We start from the raw sequence: 15,986 nt of genomic DNA, 5'->3' as shown, positions 1-15,986 counted from the left end.
CATAATGAATGAAGTCGGTCCAAAGACATTACATTTGGTTATATACCCCTTTTGGAAAGATTCTGAGGTAGGTTTATGTCTTCGATTTGTACTTTAAAGCTCCAACTAATGAGGTAGAACATAAACCATTGTAAGTGCATCGACTTTAATGTCCATCCATATTAGGTCTTGTATATGCTCTTGTACTGGGTATAATAATATTACACCACGACTATTATTATATTGTTTCAATGAAGTAATTTGCTGTAAACGGTGGCAGCTTTTCGTGCAAAATATTGCACCTTTCAGTATGTTCAAGAGCTGCGGTTTACCATGATTTCGAAGTGGGAACGTTTGGAAAGATATTCATATTATATATTATATATGAATGGAAAGATTTTAACGAGAAAATAACGAAAAATGTCGTTTCCCCTCCACTTGTGGGGTTGGCGTTGGATTTTGTAGCAAAAATTCCCAGTCATTTGCGTAGTAAAAAAAAAAATGTGTTTCATGAAGACATTAATTTGAATTCTGTCCCTTCTTGGTGGAGTGGCGTCAGTAAAGTCAAAATGGAAATATTGTAGTATATAATATTTGGTGGCATATAATACAGGGTTCTCATTTGTATTGTGTGCTGTAGATCCTGTGGCAATCGCAAGGCTACAGTGAAGACAATCGGGAACTTAAATGCAAAGCAGCCATCCTAAATCAAACTCTTTATTATTCTCGTTAAGATCGTGGATACAAAATGCAGTTAGAGAATAAGTACTTTTTTCTTACAGATTATAACATAAAATGAGCATGTAATTAGTAGGGGGTAACTAAACAAACTAACGAAGGACTCAAAGACTACACTTATATCCTAAACATACTCCCCACCATAGGAACTCCCAAGCTCCTATCTAAAATTAAGTAAATACAATCAGATCTCATGGTATAACAAAATCTAAACTTCTTTTCATTGAGTTCACAATTTCCCACATGTAACTTTATTTTCAAGGATCTACTTCATAAATCAAGTGAAGTATGAGACTTTATCACATGCCCTCTTCTAGATATCTTCACCTGATCAAGATTCTTAGATTCATCAGTATTCTCAACGACAACATCCCTATGCTTATCTTGTATAGGACCCTCTATAGAAGCTTGAGCATTTTCACTAACATTATTAACATCACATAAAATCTCTAAATCATGTAACTTTTGAATGTATCAGCACAACACCCCCTGAGTAGTTCGTACATTAACACATCTTACTATATGTACCGTCTCTGCCAGTAATTATGGCAAAGGCCATCTCATTATAGGAACATTACCTTCTCTTATTAATAAAACCGAACCTTTCTTCAGAGTACAATTAGGGTACAGACTCTTTACTGTAAGGGGTAAATTCTTTAAATAGTCATTACTCCACACTTTCCAAAATTTGTTGAGTTGCATTTTCCAAACAATTTCTCTTTCACTTAAATCTTTATCACTGATACTTACATGTTCATCAGACACATGAGGCTGAAAACCTGCAACTCAACCAATTAGAAAGTTTAGGTGGGTTGTCGAAGGATCAGTTACATCAGGTTCTTCATTTACTTAGTCAAAGGTCTAGAATTAATGCATGCTTCTATTCAAACAAAGTTCCTTCAAGTTCACATTTAGTTAAGCATTCATTGCCAAGGGACTTCCTTAGAGCAGACTTCACTGACTTCACAAGACTCTCCCACCAACCGCCCCACAATGAGGATCTGTGAGCAATGAATTTCCATTCATGACTCGAAGCACTAAAATCTTTTTAAAGCTTATTTGCAACACTAATTAGGGTGTTAGCGTTATCTGAGTATATCACAGAAGAAAGACCTCGTCTAGCAGCAAATCTATGTATAGCTAACATACATCAGGTACTGAAGGAGAGTTGTTTAACTCCAAATGAATAGCCCTTGTAACAGAACAACTAAATAATATGTACAAATTCTTAAATGGAAGATGAACAGCAAGCAAAGGGCCTGTGTAATCTAAACCAGTAATGGCAAAGGGGAACGTATTGTTAGTTCTCAATTCCAGCAAAGGAGGGGAAGGCTAATTGCATGGCCAAGAGTGAATATTTTTTGCAAGCAACACATTCTTTACAAACTCTTTTCACCTGTCGCTTTAATCCAATAATCCAATTAGTGTTTGATGGTCAGCATGAGAGCTTGAACACCAGCGTGCTTCAAAATTTATGCTGCAACGGCACTATAAGTTTAGATACGTGACAATTAAGATTTAAAATAGGGTGCTTCTGTCATAAATCATGTCAGAATATTGTAAGCTACCCATGATTCTCAATAATCCCTTACAGTCAGGAAAAGGGTCAAGTTTCCCCAAGGAGGAATTCATAGGGAGAGGTTATCCTCGAGACAAAACACTAATTTATTTCTCATAATATTTCCTTTGTTCACAAATAGAAATCTTGTCCTTTGCATTACTCAACTCAGAAGTGAAAGGAACTGAAAGTATAGCACCATTAAGTTTACAATTGTTAATGAATCTCATAACCAAGACATTAATGCTCATTACAATTGTAAAATCACTCCATCTACTAAATTTAATTATAGAACTGTCATTTTCATCAACGTAACAATCATAATCACTTATATTCTTCATTAGGAAAAACAAAATCATTTGCATCAACTTCATCACTAGCATTGGCACGAAAGTTTAAGGAGGAAATAGATAACCATATGGGACCTTCAAGCCATGTGTTGTTTGAAATTAACTGATCACCAGTAAACTCTCAGGTCATCAAATCAGCAGGATTACCTTTGCCAGGGCAATGGAACCAATCACTAGATGTTAATGTTTGAATCTTAGCTACTCTATTGGCTACAGACGTTTTCTAGTTAGTGGGATTGCCCTTTATCCATGGCAATGAGACTTTAGAATCCGTCCAGCAAACTAATTAGACACTATCATTCAAGTGTAAAGCAGATTTCACAAGCATAATTAGATGAACACTCAATAATGTTCCCAGTAATTCCAGCTGAGGCAAGGTAACCTGCTTGATAGAAGCCACTTAGTTCTAGCGATAACAAATGATACATGGAATTACTTAGCTGGTTTAGGTATACGTAGATAATCTTTCTCTGATGCGTCACTGAAGGCATGTACCTCCAAACCTTGTACAGACTTCAAAGATAAACCAGGAAAATAACAATTAACTTCAAAGTTTTTAAACAACCTCAGCATTATTAATCTATTACTGGAACTTTAGTTGCACATTGTGAGGTAAACACTCATCCCAACCAAGTCCTAGACGCCATATTTCTTGAAACAATACTTTAGCATACATGGTGAAAAGACTTATTAACCCAAGTACATCAAATAATCTAGCAGTCAAACTTAACAAATTTCTTTTAGCATAATTAAACTCAAAATTATAATCTAAGCTGGAAACTTTAAATGAAAACACATTTGAGGAGTTCCATTACATTCCTAACCATTTTGTTACATCCCCAGCCTCTGGTTCAAAGTACTGATAATGCCGATTAATCAAAAAGTCATTGTTAGTGTGCCACTTGGATAAAATCATACCAGCATCTAATAATATCCTCTGAACTTTGCTAAACATTCTACTGGCTTCTTCAGCTGGATCTGCACCTGAGAGCCAACCATCTACATACAAATTCTGTTTAAGCTCTTGTAATGTAACTGAATCATTGTATGACTCCAAATGATGTTTAATAGTAGCATTCAGTAAAAATGGACTACTAGTATTCCCAAAGGGTACTCTCACAAATCTCATAACGCATACTATATCACCACATTGCCACAAAAAACTATGAACATCCTGATCAGGGAGTTGTACACAAATGTGCAAAAAACCTTTACAATGTCTGCTGTCAAGGCAGTATTCTATCATCTAAATGTTAATAATAAAACTTCAACAAGATCAGGAATGAAAGAAGGGTCAGATTGCGAACAGTCATTCAAAGAAACGCCATTAGTTCCTTTTGCTGAAGCATCAGACACAGGCCTAACCTTTGAAGAAATGCTGTCTTTAATTACAGGTCTATGTGACATAAGTGGGATAATGACTTTCCAATTCAGAAAAAGGGACCCCAACAATAATACACTCCTGCTCATAACTCATAAGTAATTTGTCATACTCCTATTTCAGATCAAGGCTTTTCTCAAATTTATGTTTGAGTACAGCTAATCCCATCTTAGCATTATTCTCATTAATAAGTAAACTCAATTTAGCATCTTCATTTTTCCAGGGTACAGTATTACAATTGGTCTTTGGGAGGGTTATCGTTCTCTACATTAATACTATAACTTTCTAAACCTCAAAATTTATGTAAATCAGACTCATTAACATTATTACCTATATGTTAATACACAACAGTTGTTGAGATATACTCTGTCATGGGCCCACAGACATGAACCAAAATGTAACCAAACACTGATTTACAGCCATTAAACCCTCAAATCTTACAATAGTATCTGCTTTAATAAATATCCAATCATAATCAACACCAATCAAAATATCCAAAGTGTGATCACGGTCATGACCATAGTCCTCAGCTAACTTTAAATGTGAAAAGGACTGGAAAATATCAGCAGGTACCTTCTGACGTTTCAAAGGGGGTGATAAATGGACATTACCTCAACTGCAAGTATGTAATGATTATTCCCAGGGGTATCAATTAAATTCACATCATACACATTCTGTTCTCTCATGTTTTGGGGTTTCCCATCACCAAATTCTCAATATGGAGTGTACGTACAGACAGTCCCTGGTTTACGATGGTCTGGCTTACGATGTTCCAAGGTTATGATACTTTTCAAGTATAGTCATCAGAAATTATTTCCTGGTTTACGACAGGTTTCAGAGTTACGATGCTTGCAACGCCAATCCAATGGAAGAAATATGGCTCCAAAACAGCAGAATAATCAAATGATGAAAAACTCAGTAAAAATGCAGTTTACATAATTTTCAATACACCCAAAGCATTAAAAGTAAGGTTTTGTTAGGATTTGTAGCGATTTTCGATGATGTTTCGGTTTACAACGATTTTCAGCTAACGACAAGGTGCAAGAACAGGACCCCCTTTTCGTAAACCAGAGATTGTCTGTACTTAGATGTAACCCACTTAGGTTTAATTCTGCTAACAAAGTTATGACTTACATTACAACTGCCTCAACACATTTACCACCACCTGTACAAACTTGGACTTTAGTTGTCTGCAATACAGTACTCTTCAATCTTTGGTCATGAGAAATGCTAACATGCTTAACAGTACCGGTATTGACAACATCACTTGATAGTACATTAGCCTAATCATTTAACTTACTACTAGTATTTTGTTTTACTGGAGATTTACTACTTTCATAACTGGATGTACCATAATTACAAAATAACATTTTGTTTTTATTTCACAGTCTCTAGAAAGATGTTCCTTATGGAAACTTTAGAACAGTTCTAGCTGATGAATTTTGAGTTTACAATTATGGCTGACAGCACTGCTCAAAAGGGTGGCGCTTCTGGCAAAACACAGGCTGTTGGGGACCTTCCTCGAATGACATCTGCAGTGCTAAAGCCGAACTAACCTTTTTTTTCTCTTGGCCTCTTGTCACACATTCTTCTCCATGGATAACTCCTTAAAGGTTTCTGACCTTCCATGACGCTGGATTTTCTAATGAAGACACTTCAGCAGCCACTCTATAAATCACATTCATGGCCTGCACATTCCCTGGACCATTCTAACTGCATAGCTTGCAGAAGTCAAGACAGGATGACTGGAGTCAACAGCATGCCATACTGGTCACCAGTGATGCCAAGGGCTTCTAAACTTCTCACATGCCTCAACAGCTGGTCTTGTAACTTCCACAAAGACTCGGAGTAAGCTCCCTTACCTCTGGATGGAAAAGAAGCCTTCAGTAGGCGTTGATCATGAGCAAAAATGATTCTTTCTGGATGACCAAATCTTTCAACAGCTCACAGGTTACCTTGTAGTTAACAGAAGTAAGTGCTAAACTTTTAATAACAGTCAGTGCTTCCCCTTGAAGTAATGATTGACAGTAACTAAACTTGTTGAGAACTAGCAGCTCACTCTGGTCAGCTAGTGCATCAAATCTTTCCCAGAAGGACTGGGAATTTATAATATAGGTAACTTCAGTTCTGATATTTCTTTACTGGAAACAGATATAGTGTCAGTCTCGTTACTAACACCTTTCAAACATTTGGCTGCTTCAGCCCTAACCTGTCTGGCACTCTATGAAATCTATCAGTTTCATCTGTCTGCCTTTAAATCAGCAAAGTCTGTTTCTAATTCCACTGCTGCTTGAAGATCATCTAAAACTGGTAGTCTCCTATCATCTAGAACTGGTAGTCTTCTATTAAAAACACTAACAGCATTCTTTAAGAGTTCATAATTAGAAGAGTCTTATAGCAAATCCTGCAACTCCTTAACAGATCGAGTTAACCAACCTTTGATAGCCGACCGTGTCCTCAATAATTGCTCTGTTGTTGCCATATTTACGTGTTTCAGGGCTTAAACTTCTTAATATTATCCAAAGTTACTTCTTTCTTGGGTCCTGTGCACCAAATTGTAGACCCTGTGGCAATCTCAAGGCTAAAATGAAGACAATCGAGAACTTAAATGAAAAGCAGCCATCTTAAATCAAACTGTTTAGTATTCTCATTAAGATCGAGGATACAAAATGCAGTTGGAAAAGTGTGTCTGCTTTTACAGTATAAGAGAAAATGAGTACGTTAATGGCAGGGGTAACTAAATAAACTAACGAAAGACTCAAAGACTACACTTACCTATATTCTTAACAGTGCTTGTTGATAAGCAAACACTCAGTGCAAGTGAGTGTAATGAAGCTCTAGCACTGGTTCTCAATTTGTTTTAATCTGGAAACTTCAACCTCTGCAAAGGCACTTAACATGAACTTGGTTTCTCTCTGCTCTCCAAAGAAGGGTTTGATAGTCAGGGAATTACTTCTGTCTTTCTCAGCATCACTTTCATTTTACCTAAAGACGCGTATTTTGTATTTTGTGTTTGTAAGATTGGCAAAAATATAATGGAACTATTTATGATCCATATGAGAAAGTTGTGCTGTAGTGGACTAATATAATGATAGATATCTTCTCCTCAAAAAGAATTTTAGTGTCTGGCCGGCTAATCTCCATCACCATGGAATCCAAATCTATACTAGGTTGACCATCCGTCATCACTGGAATGAAACAAACAGTTGTTTAGTACCAAGTGCTTCCGAGAAAATAGGTTTTGTATTGTCTGACATCACCAATTAGTTTTTATCCTACGACTGTGGCCCTAAGATCACAAAATATGTAAACCTCCTGGGTCTCGGCAAGTATTCAGAAATGAGATTTCTAGATCCCCTTTCCCGTATAGATATGAAATGCTTCAGTACTTGAGTCGACAAACCACCAGACATATTCATTGCTTAGGACAGCACAGGCACATTAAGGCTTATAAATATGCCTTTTGGTCATGAGGTGATAATTGGCAAATTTGGTAGGAAAACATGACACAACATAAAGTTCTTGTTAGTATTACAGTGGTTCATGAATAGTGATATATTTCACATTATTAGGAACCAAAGTACCTGCTCAGTTTTATTTTATACAACCTGACGAACCCGGCACTGCCCAGGAAACCTCTGATTACAACTGATAAGCTCTCTCTCTCTCTCTCTCTCTCTCTCTCTCTCTCATTCCTGTTCAGATAGTTGCTCCCCTGCCCCCACCCTTCCTACCAGGGCTGAACGTAGACATGAGCTTCAGGAGTGTCACCATATATTTCAGTAATTGTGAAAACTGTGAATCAAACACTAAGATATGTTGTTTTCAGTTATTTTTACATATCACCTCCTTCTCACCACCGCCCCCTCCTATCAGGGCTGAACTTGGAGTTGAACGCCATCAAGTGTGTCACTATTCACCTCAGCAACCTCGAAAACTAAGGATTAGACACTAATACCTGTCATTTTGGTTATTTTTACATTTCACCCCTTCTCAACTCCCCTCCCAATCGTTGCTAAACTTGGTCTTAAAGGGTATCAGGAGAGTCATTACTCTTCTCAGCGACCTCGAAAACTAAGGATTAGACACAGTTATGTCATTTTGGTTATTTTTACATTTCATGCACTTCCCACCCCATTTTCACCTCCACTCTTAATCTGGGATGAACTTGGACTTAAGGGCATTGGGAGTCCCTATTCATCTCAGTGACCTCGAAAACTATGGATTAGACACTAATATCTGTTATTTTGGTTATTTTCTACATTTCACCCTTTCCCACCCCCTCCCAATCAGGGCTGAATGTAGAGGATATCGCTAGTGTCACTATTCTTCTCAGCGACCTTGAAAACCATGGATTAGACACAAATATCTGTCATTTTCTCTAATTTTTACATTTCCCCTTCCCACGCCCCTCCTTTGGTGTCAGTGATGTCTTAATCTCTCAATCCCACAGTATTCATTCCCAGATGGTAAGTAGTATGTATACCAATTTTGGTTGAAATAGCTCTATGCGTTTCAAAGTGTATGTGGAACACACAAACATACATACATCCACATTTATTTATATAGATTGAATTATAGTTTTATTTTCATCTTGTATCACATTTTATATTTTTGAACACCATATATTCAGAGTCATTTCACCTAGAACTAATTAGATCCTAGCATCGAGTCAGCTTTTTCAATCATGATATGAATGTAACAATATGTGAATGTTGTGATCTAGATTTTGTAAGTAATCAGTGTACAAATATTGTTTATGAATGATATCTGTTGTTTATGTTTGGGTAAGACACGTGACCAGAGAGACTTCCGAATTCTCCCCCGATCTCCACATGCTTGGCTCGTCAATGCTGTATATTATTTTGGTAACTCGTTTAATAAACTAATGTTAATTACCCTCAGCTTATCAATGAGAACCCGTAACATGGTGTCAGGAGTGGTTCTTATCTACATATAAGCTGGATTAAGGAAGAAATGAGGGTAAGTGACGACTAAGGCCCAGTTCGCACGGTCGACCTCTGCTCGGTAAACTTTGCCTCTTAGCGAGCTAAGCCTGTCGTACGCTTTTATGCTGCTGTCCGAACGACACTGGTTGGATAGTGAGAGCCTGGCAGTGGCTCCGCTGTATTCTGACGTCATTTTTCTGCTATTTTCTATTATTTACGTTGAGTGAAAATGGTTGTTTAAAAGGACAAGTGTGTATTTTAGATAATTACATTATACTGAGGCGCACACATATCTGTGTATAAAGATATATATTAAATAAACAAGTAGAACAAATTCGGTTTAATAGGACCGATACACTTTAATCAAAAGAAACGTAGGAACAAATCACCTAAAGATATTAATCTTCAACGAAGTTTATGAGAATATCATGAATAACGTAAACGAAATAGTAAGCAAAACAAATATTTTAAGGAAACATACAGAAACCATATTTGTGAAAAGTTTTTACAAGAAAATAAGAACAAACTGACAAAGATAATTATTTATAAGACTTTATGCAAGCCAGCTTCTAGAAAAAAACATGTTGCTTAGGACACACCTGCATGCCTTAATTATCAGCTTATGGTTATCGACCACTCTTGTCAACCAAGATTTATATTGGTAATTAGAGAGCCCTCTCTCCTGAATCCTTTGAGGTTGTGGTACATTAAGATATAAATTATATTTCAGTACATTGGTTAATTTACATGTAAAACTTTGATTCAATCGGTCAGTTTGTAAGATTACCCTTAATTACAAGTAATTATTTATATGCGGGATATATAGATGTATATATATATATATATATATATATATATATATATATATATATGATGTATATATATATATATATATATATATTATATATATATATTGCATGGTTTTTAGACAATGCAATTATGAGTAAGTTGTAAAGAATCATAAGGAATCTTCTTGTCACCTGATTGGTCAAATGTCAGTAAGCTATCTCCATAATGGACTAGAGTGACTAGACTGACAGATTTCCGTAGCATTACAATAAAGGATGTTAATATATTTGGTTTTCAAAGTTCCCATAAGTCATACTTACCTAACGTATTCATTATGAATGGTAAAATAACGGGAAACTCTTGCTTATTTTCCTTTATTTATTTATTTGTGAAGGTTTTACATGAAATTGCGCTTTACGGAAACTTTTCTGTAGGTGACGTCTTTATTCGTTTAATAGAAATATTTCCGTCAGTGAACAGCCCTGCTGCAGGCAAAGCCTCGATACTTCGATAAACATTAGGAAAGCCCTATACGAAGCTTGGCTCGCCGTTTCTTCGTTTCTGACATCGCACTGAGCAAAGTTCACAGAGCAAAGCTCGACCGTGTGGACAAGTTACGGACCAGTTTGTTGACGTACTAGGCTACACCGTTTGCCGACGTGCAGAATTTTCCCCAGTGGGATAAGTTTCCTCATCACAATTAAGGTAGTTTTGTACCATACAGATGAATAAACAGCTAACTCCACCGAGCCCTATGGACTTTAGTGCAAGTACTAATGTAGCCCTCAAATGGAAGAAATTTAAAGAAGCTTTTATTAACTACCTATGAAATTGCCATAGCTTAGACAAGGAAGCTGACACACGAAGGGTAGCAACATTCTTGAATGTTATAGGAGAATTAGGGGTTGAGAAATATAATAGTCTTGGGATGAAGATGGAGATAACTATAAGATAGATAAAGTTTTGAAGAAATTTGATGTAGAATGCAGTCCCAGATCAAATATAATCATGGAAAGATACAAATTTTTCAAGCGGAAACAAGAATCTAATGAAAGTTGTGACCAATTCATAACCCAGTTAAGAATTTTATGCAAAACTTGCAATTATGATAATGAAGAAGAAATGATCAGAGATCAATTCATCCTCAATTTACAAGATGATAAGGCTAGGGAGAAATTACTGGATCATGTGCAGATGGATACGAAACCAATGACCTTAGAAAGGGCTGTGAATTTTGTAAAAAATTATGAAATACGAATTCAGCAAAAGCAGCAAATGATTAGTAGCAATACTGAAGAAGAGGAAGTTAATGTGTGGAAGAAGAAAAATAAGTACACAAATCCTCAAATTAAGCCAAATACCAATCGTGCCAAGGAAATTAAAGGTTGCAGGTATTGTGGCAGGACTCATAAAATTAGGATGTGTCCAGCATATGGTCAAGTGTGCGCCAAATGTAAGAAAAAGAATCATTATGCTAAACAGTGTAATACTAATTGGAACTCTGAAAAAGTGAAAACTTGTAAAGAGAATGAAGACTGATAGTGACCTTCAGCAAATTAGCACAATAAATGAATCGATAGGAAACATTTGTATGTCACATGAGAGAAAGCAGTATGTAACCATGGTGATAAATCAGCAAGAAATAAATTTTCAGATTGATTCCGGTGCTACATGCAATGTTTTGAGTGTTAAAGAATTTAAGCGTTTGACTGGCAGTGATAAGTTAGATACTGGTGATAACATCAAACTGAAAGTGTTTAATAATAAAACAATCAAGACTATTGGAATTAAAACTCTAATGTGTGAAAGGAAAGGAAAGCAATATAAACTTAATTTTTATGTAGTGAAGGAAAATGTTTCTTCTGTAATAGGTTATGAGGATGGACAGAAACTGAAATTGATTAAAATTCCTGTGAATGATAACCCAAGTGCTAAGCAAGAAATAAATGAGGTTTCTTTGAAAGTGTTAGATAAAAACAAGATTATATCTGATTTTCCTGAGTTATTCGAAGGTTTGGGGGAATTAGGACCTCCAAGTAATATAAATATTGATAATACAGTGTCACCAGTGATCCATGCTCCAAGAAAAGTTCCTTTTGCCCTTAAGAGAAAATTGAAGCAGCAGTTAAGTAGTATGGAAGGTACCATTATTGAAAAGGTCTCAGAACCTACAAATTGGGTTTCTAGCATGGTTTTGGTAACAAAGCCTAATTCAGATTTAAGGATTTGTTTAGATCCTACAGATCTGAACAAAGGTATCAGGAGACCCTATTATCATCCACTTCCAACAATTGAGGAAATTTTACCGAAATTGGGCAAAGCTAAAATATTTTCAGTACTTGATGCAAAGAATGGATTTTGGCAAGTGCAACTTGACAAAGAGTCAGGTTATTTGACTACATTCAATAAGCCTTTTGGTAGGTATAGATGGAAGAGAATGCCTTTTGGTATATCATCGGCACCAGAGGAGTACCAGAGACGAATGCATGATGCCTTACATAATTTAGATGGCATAGAAGTAATAGCAGATGATATCCTAGTTTATGGCAAAGGAGATACTGATCAGGAAGCTTTGGAAAATCATGATAAGAACCTATTAGCGTTACTGCAAAGATGCCGACAAGAAAACATGAAGTTAAATCAAGAGAAGATGAAATTACATGTGACTGAAGTTAAGTACATTGGACATTTGCTAACAAAGGATGGTGTTCGTCCAGATCAAAAGAAAATTGAAGCTATTAATTGTCTAAAAGTGCCAAGTGATGTTAAATTATTGAAAAGATTTCTAGGGATGGTTAATTATCTTTCAAAGTTTTTACCAAGGTTGTCAGAAGTAACTCAGCCATTAAGAAATCTGGAAAAGAAAAATGTTGAATGGCAGTTGAACTCTTCTCATGATGAAGCATCTCCAAGATTAAGAAACTAATTGTTGAAGCTCCTTGCTTGAAATATTTTGACAGTAATTGTAATGTGTCTTTACAGTGTGATGCTTCAATGTCAGGATTAGGTGCTGTCCTAATGCAAAACGGTCACCCAGTGGCCTATGCTTTTAAATCGTTAACTGAAACAGGACAGCGATATGCTCAAATAGAAAAAGAGATGTTAGCCATTGTTTTTGCAGCGTTACATTTTGATCAATATCTTTATGGCAAAGATGTTATTGTAGAAACTGATCACAAACCTTTGGAAAGTATTTTTAAGAAACCATTATTGAAATGTCCTAAGAGGTTACAAAGGATGCTATTGCAATTGCAGAAGTTTAATTTGAGTGTTAAGTATAAATCAGGTAGTAAAATGTACATAGCAGATACATTGAGTAGAGATTTCCTGCCGAATACATTTTCAGGTGCTGATAAATCTGATGTAATTGCATTATTTGAAGAGGTTAGTAAAGTAAATATGACAGAACATGTTGCTGTGACAAATGAAAAACTTGAGGATATTAAACAAAAGACCAAAAGTGATGTTGCACTGCAAACATTAAAAAAGCAATTCTAAAAGGTTGGCCCACTCATTGTAAAGCGGTTCCTGAAATCATAAGATCTTTTTTTTAAATTTAGGGATAAACTTACTGTTGATAATGATATAATTTTTAGAGGTAATTGCATTGTTGTCCCATCATGTTTAAGGTCTTACATGCTGAAACAGATTCATTATGCTCACAATGGGATTGAAGCTACTGTTAGATATGGTAGAGATATATTGTTCTGGCCTGGCATGGATGCAGATATAAAGAATTATGTTTCTTCTTGTGTGGTGTGTAATAAGTATGGTAGTAAACAAACCAAGGAATCCTTAAATTCACATGATTTTTCTTCTAGGCCTTGGTCTAAAATTGGAATGGATATTTTTAGTTTTGGCAATTGTAACTACTTGATTTTGATAGATTATTATTCATCTTATTTTGAGATAAATTCATTGGAAAATATGTTAGCGTCAAATATTGTAAGCAAGGTAAGGAGTCATGTTTCACGCTATGGTATACCAGACATTGTAGTAAGTGACTGTGCCTCACAATTTACATCAAGTGAATTTGAAACTTTTGTAAAGAAATGATCATTTAAACATGTGAAATCATCCCCTTACCACCGCCAGTCAAATGCCAGAGCTGAAAATGCAGTAAAAATAATGAAACAGTTGTTCACAAAATCAAAGGAGGATGGCCATGATCCTTTATTAGCACTTCTTGAATGGAGAAATACTCCAACTGAGGGATTTATCTCTTCACTGCTCAAAGATTTTTTGGTAGAAGAACTAAAAGTCAAATGCCTATAACAGAAAATTTACTCAAACCCAAGATTGTTGATGGGGTACCAGAAGTTCAAACTAAGAAATTGATTAGGCAAGCTAAATATTATAACAGATCATGTAATAATTTAGTGTCATTAAAACCAGGTGATGTCATCCGTGTGCAACCAGTTCCAGGAAAAAAGGAATGGAAGAAAGGTAAGGTAATAAAAGAGGTTTCAAACAGGAAATACAAAATAGAAGTTGAAGGCAAAGTATATTTTAGAAATTGGAATTTCTGAGAAAGACATCAGAGACAGTAACTGATAATTGTATTGATTCTGATATTGAAATTGAAACTGATGTCAATACAGATAATGTTGCAAGTAAATCTTTTACACTTCCTCAGGCTGATAACTTAGAATCACAAAGAACCAGAAGTGGTCGTGTTGTAAGAAAACCTCAATATCTTCAGGATTATTTGTGATAAATTTAAAGAGCCAATTAGGTATGTAGGATTAGATGTATGTTGATGGGACTATTTATGTAGAAGAAAAGTTCTTCCAAATTTTGTTGAGAAATGTAAAAGAAGGGAGATGTAACAATATGTGAATGTTGTGATCTAGATTTTGTAAGTAATCAGTGTACAAATATTGTATGGTACGCTGTCTAACTTTGTGAATGATATCTGTTGTTTATGTTTGGGTAAGTCACGTGACCAGAGAGACTTCCGAATTCTCCCCCGATCTCCACATGCTTGGCTCGTCAATGCTGTATATTATTTTGGTAACTTGTTTAATAAACTAATGTTAATTACCCTCAGCTTATCAATGAGAACCCGTAACAATGATATTCTCTATTTTTGTAGGTTTCATGTCAGTCACTCTCATACTGTATTGGGAGTGGCCCTTCTCTTTGTCATAGACATCTAACACCTGCCACACCACCTCATTTATATTAAGTGCCCAGAGAGCATCATTTCATGGACTGTCAGGATCAGTAGCTGTTGACCCTGTACCATCTGATCATCCCTAAAACTCTCCTTTCTTTCTTTAGTTTTTTGGATTCAGGAAGTTTACCCCTCTGAGTTGGGTCCAAGGCAATGTCATATCCATGGGTATGGAAAAAGTAACAGTAGTATGGTATGGGATCAATAGGCTTCAATGAGGATACTCACTGTATTGTACCCATCATTATTTAATTTCCACACACAATGAACTCCAAACCTTGACGTCATTATTTGCCCTGTCAATGCATCCACCCTGTGGATTGCATTGCATCCTTCTGGGGATGTGCCTTAACCTAGGAAGGGCAATCGAATGTTCTTCAGATCAGTTTCCCATCAGCCTTATGTATGATGTAGCTGTATACATATTGTAATTGGCAAGTCAAAGAGACATAGCACATTTCCCAGCTATCTTCATTGCAAGAGCTACGTGATCTAGTTCAATGTTTAAAAAAAATAAAAATTTTCCTTAAAGAGAAAGTTTTCCATAACTTCACAGAAAAGTATTACACAAATTATAGATAAATACATAACATAACTATAGATATATAGACAGGGATATGGTAAATATACTGTAACTAGCAAAAATGAAAGGTGAACTGCCAGATAAGTTATGTTTGGTTAAAAGAAAAACACAACAAATCTAGTCATAAATGTTACAAAAGAAAACTAAAAATACCGTACTAACCGCTGAAATGGACGACCAAACAACTTTTTAGTAAGTTTGCTTAAAGTTGGTACTTCATTTATACCAAGGACTTGCGAATCTGATTTGATATTCTTAGATATTTTCACCTGTTGTTGCTCTAGTTCGTTCAGTAGACATTCGAATCCATTCAGTGACAGTTGACAACGGGGAAACATGATGCTGTGAAACATCCTGCAAAATCATGATGTAACTTGTTAACTATTTTTTTCATTTAAAATTCACAAGTAACATTTTCCACCAAAGCTTAGTATGAAATAAAACTATATTTTCTTTTTGAAAATTGCTCCCCAATACCACAGA

General features: G+C 35.7%; 1 protein-coding gene across 5 annotated transcripts in view; it reads right to left on the bottom strand.

The window, feature by feature from the left end:
• Positions 1-680: 680 nt before the first annotated feature.
• Positions 681-15,986, bottom strand: part of LOC135196975 (uncharacterized) — a 31,479-nt gene continuing 16,173 nt past the window's right edge. For 3 of the 5 annotated variants that reach the window (XM_064223852.1, XM_064223849.1, XM_064223851.1), the window contains exons 6-7: positions 15,666-15,857; positions 681-7,194 (exon numbers count right to left, since the gene is read on the bottom strand). In XM_064223852.1, the coding sequence (XP_064079922.1) occupies positions 7,173-7,194; positions 15,666-15,857 (214 nt within the window). In that variant the 3' untranslated portion in view covers positions 681-7,172. The remainder of the gene's footprint in view (positions 7,195-15,665; positions 15,858-15,986) is intronic. The other 2 variants (XR_010310519.1, XR_010310520.1) reach the window with 2 other exon arrangements.

Source organism: Macrobrachium nipponense, chromosome 18, assembly GCF_015104395.2.
Source record: "Macrobrachium nipponense isolate FS-2020 chromosome 18, ASM1510439v2, whole genome shotgun sequence".
NCBI lineage: Eukaryota > Metazoa > Arthropoda > Malacostraca > Decapoda > Palaemonidae > Macrobrachium > Macrobrachium nipponense.
This window is presented reverse-complemented; position numbering and strand designations above follow the sequence as displayed.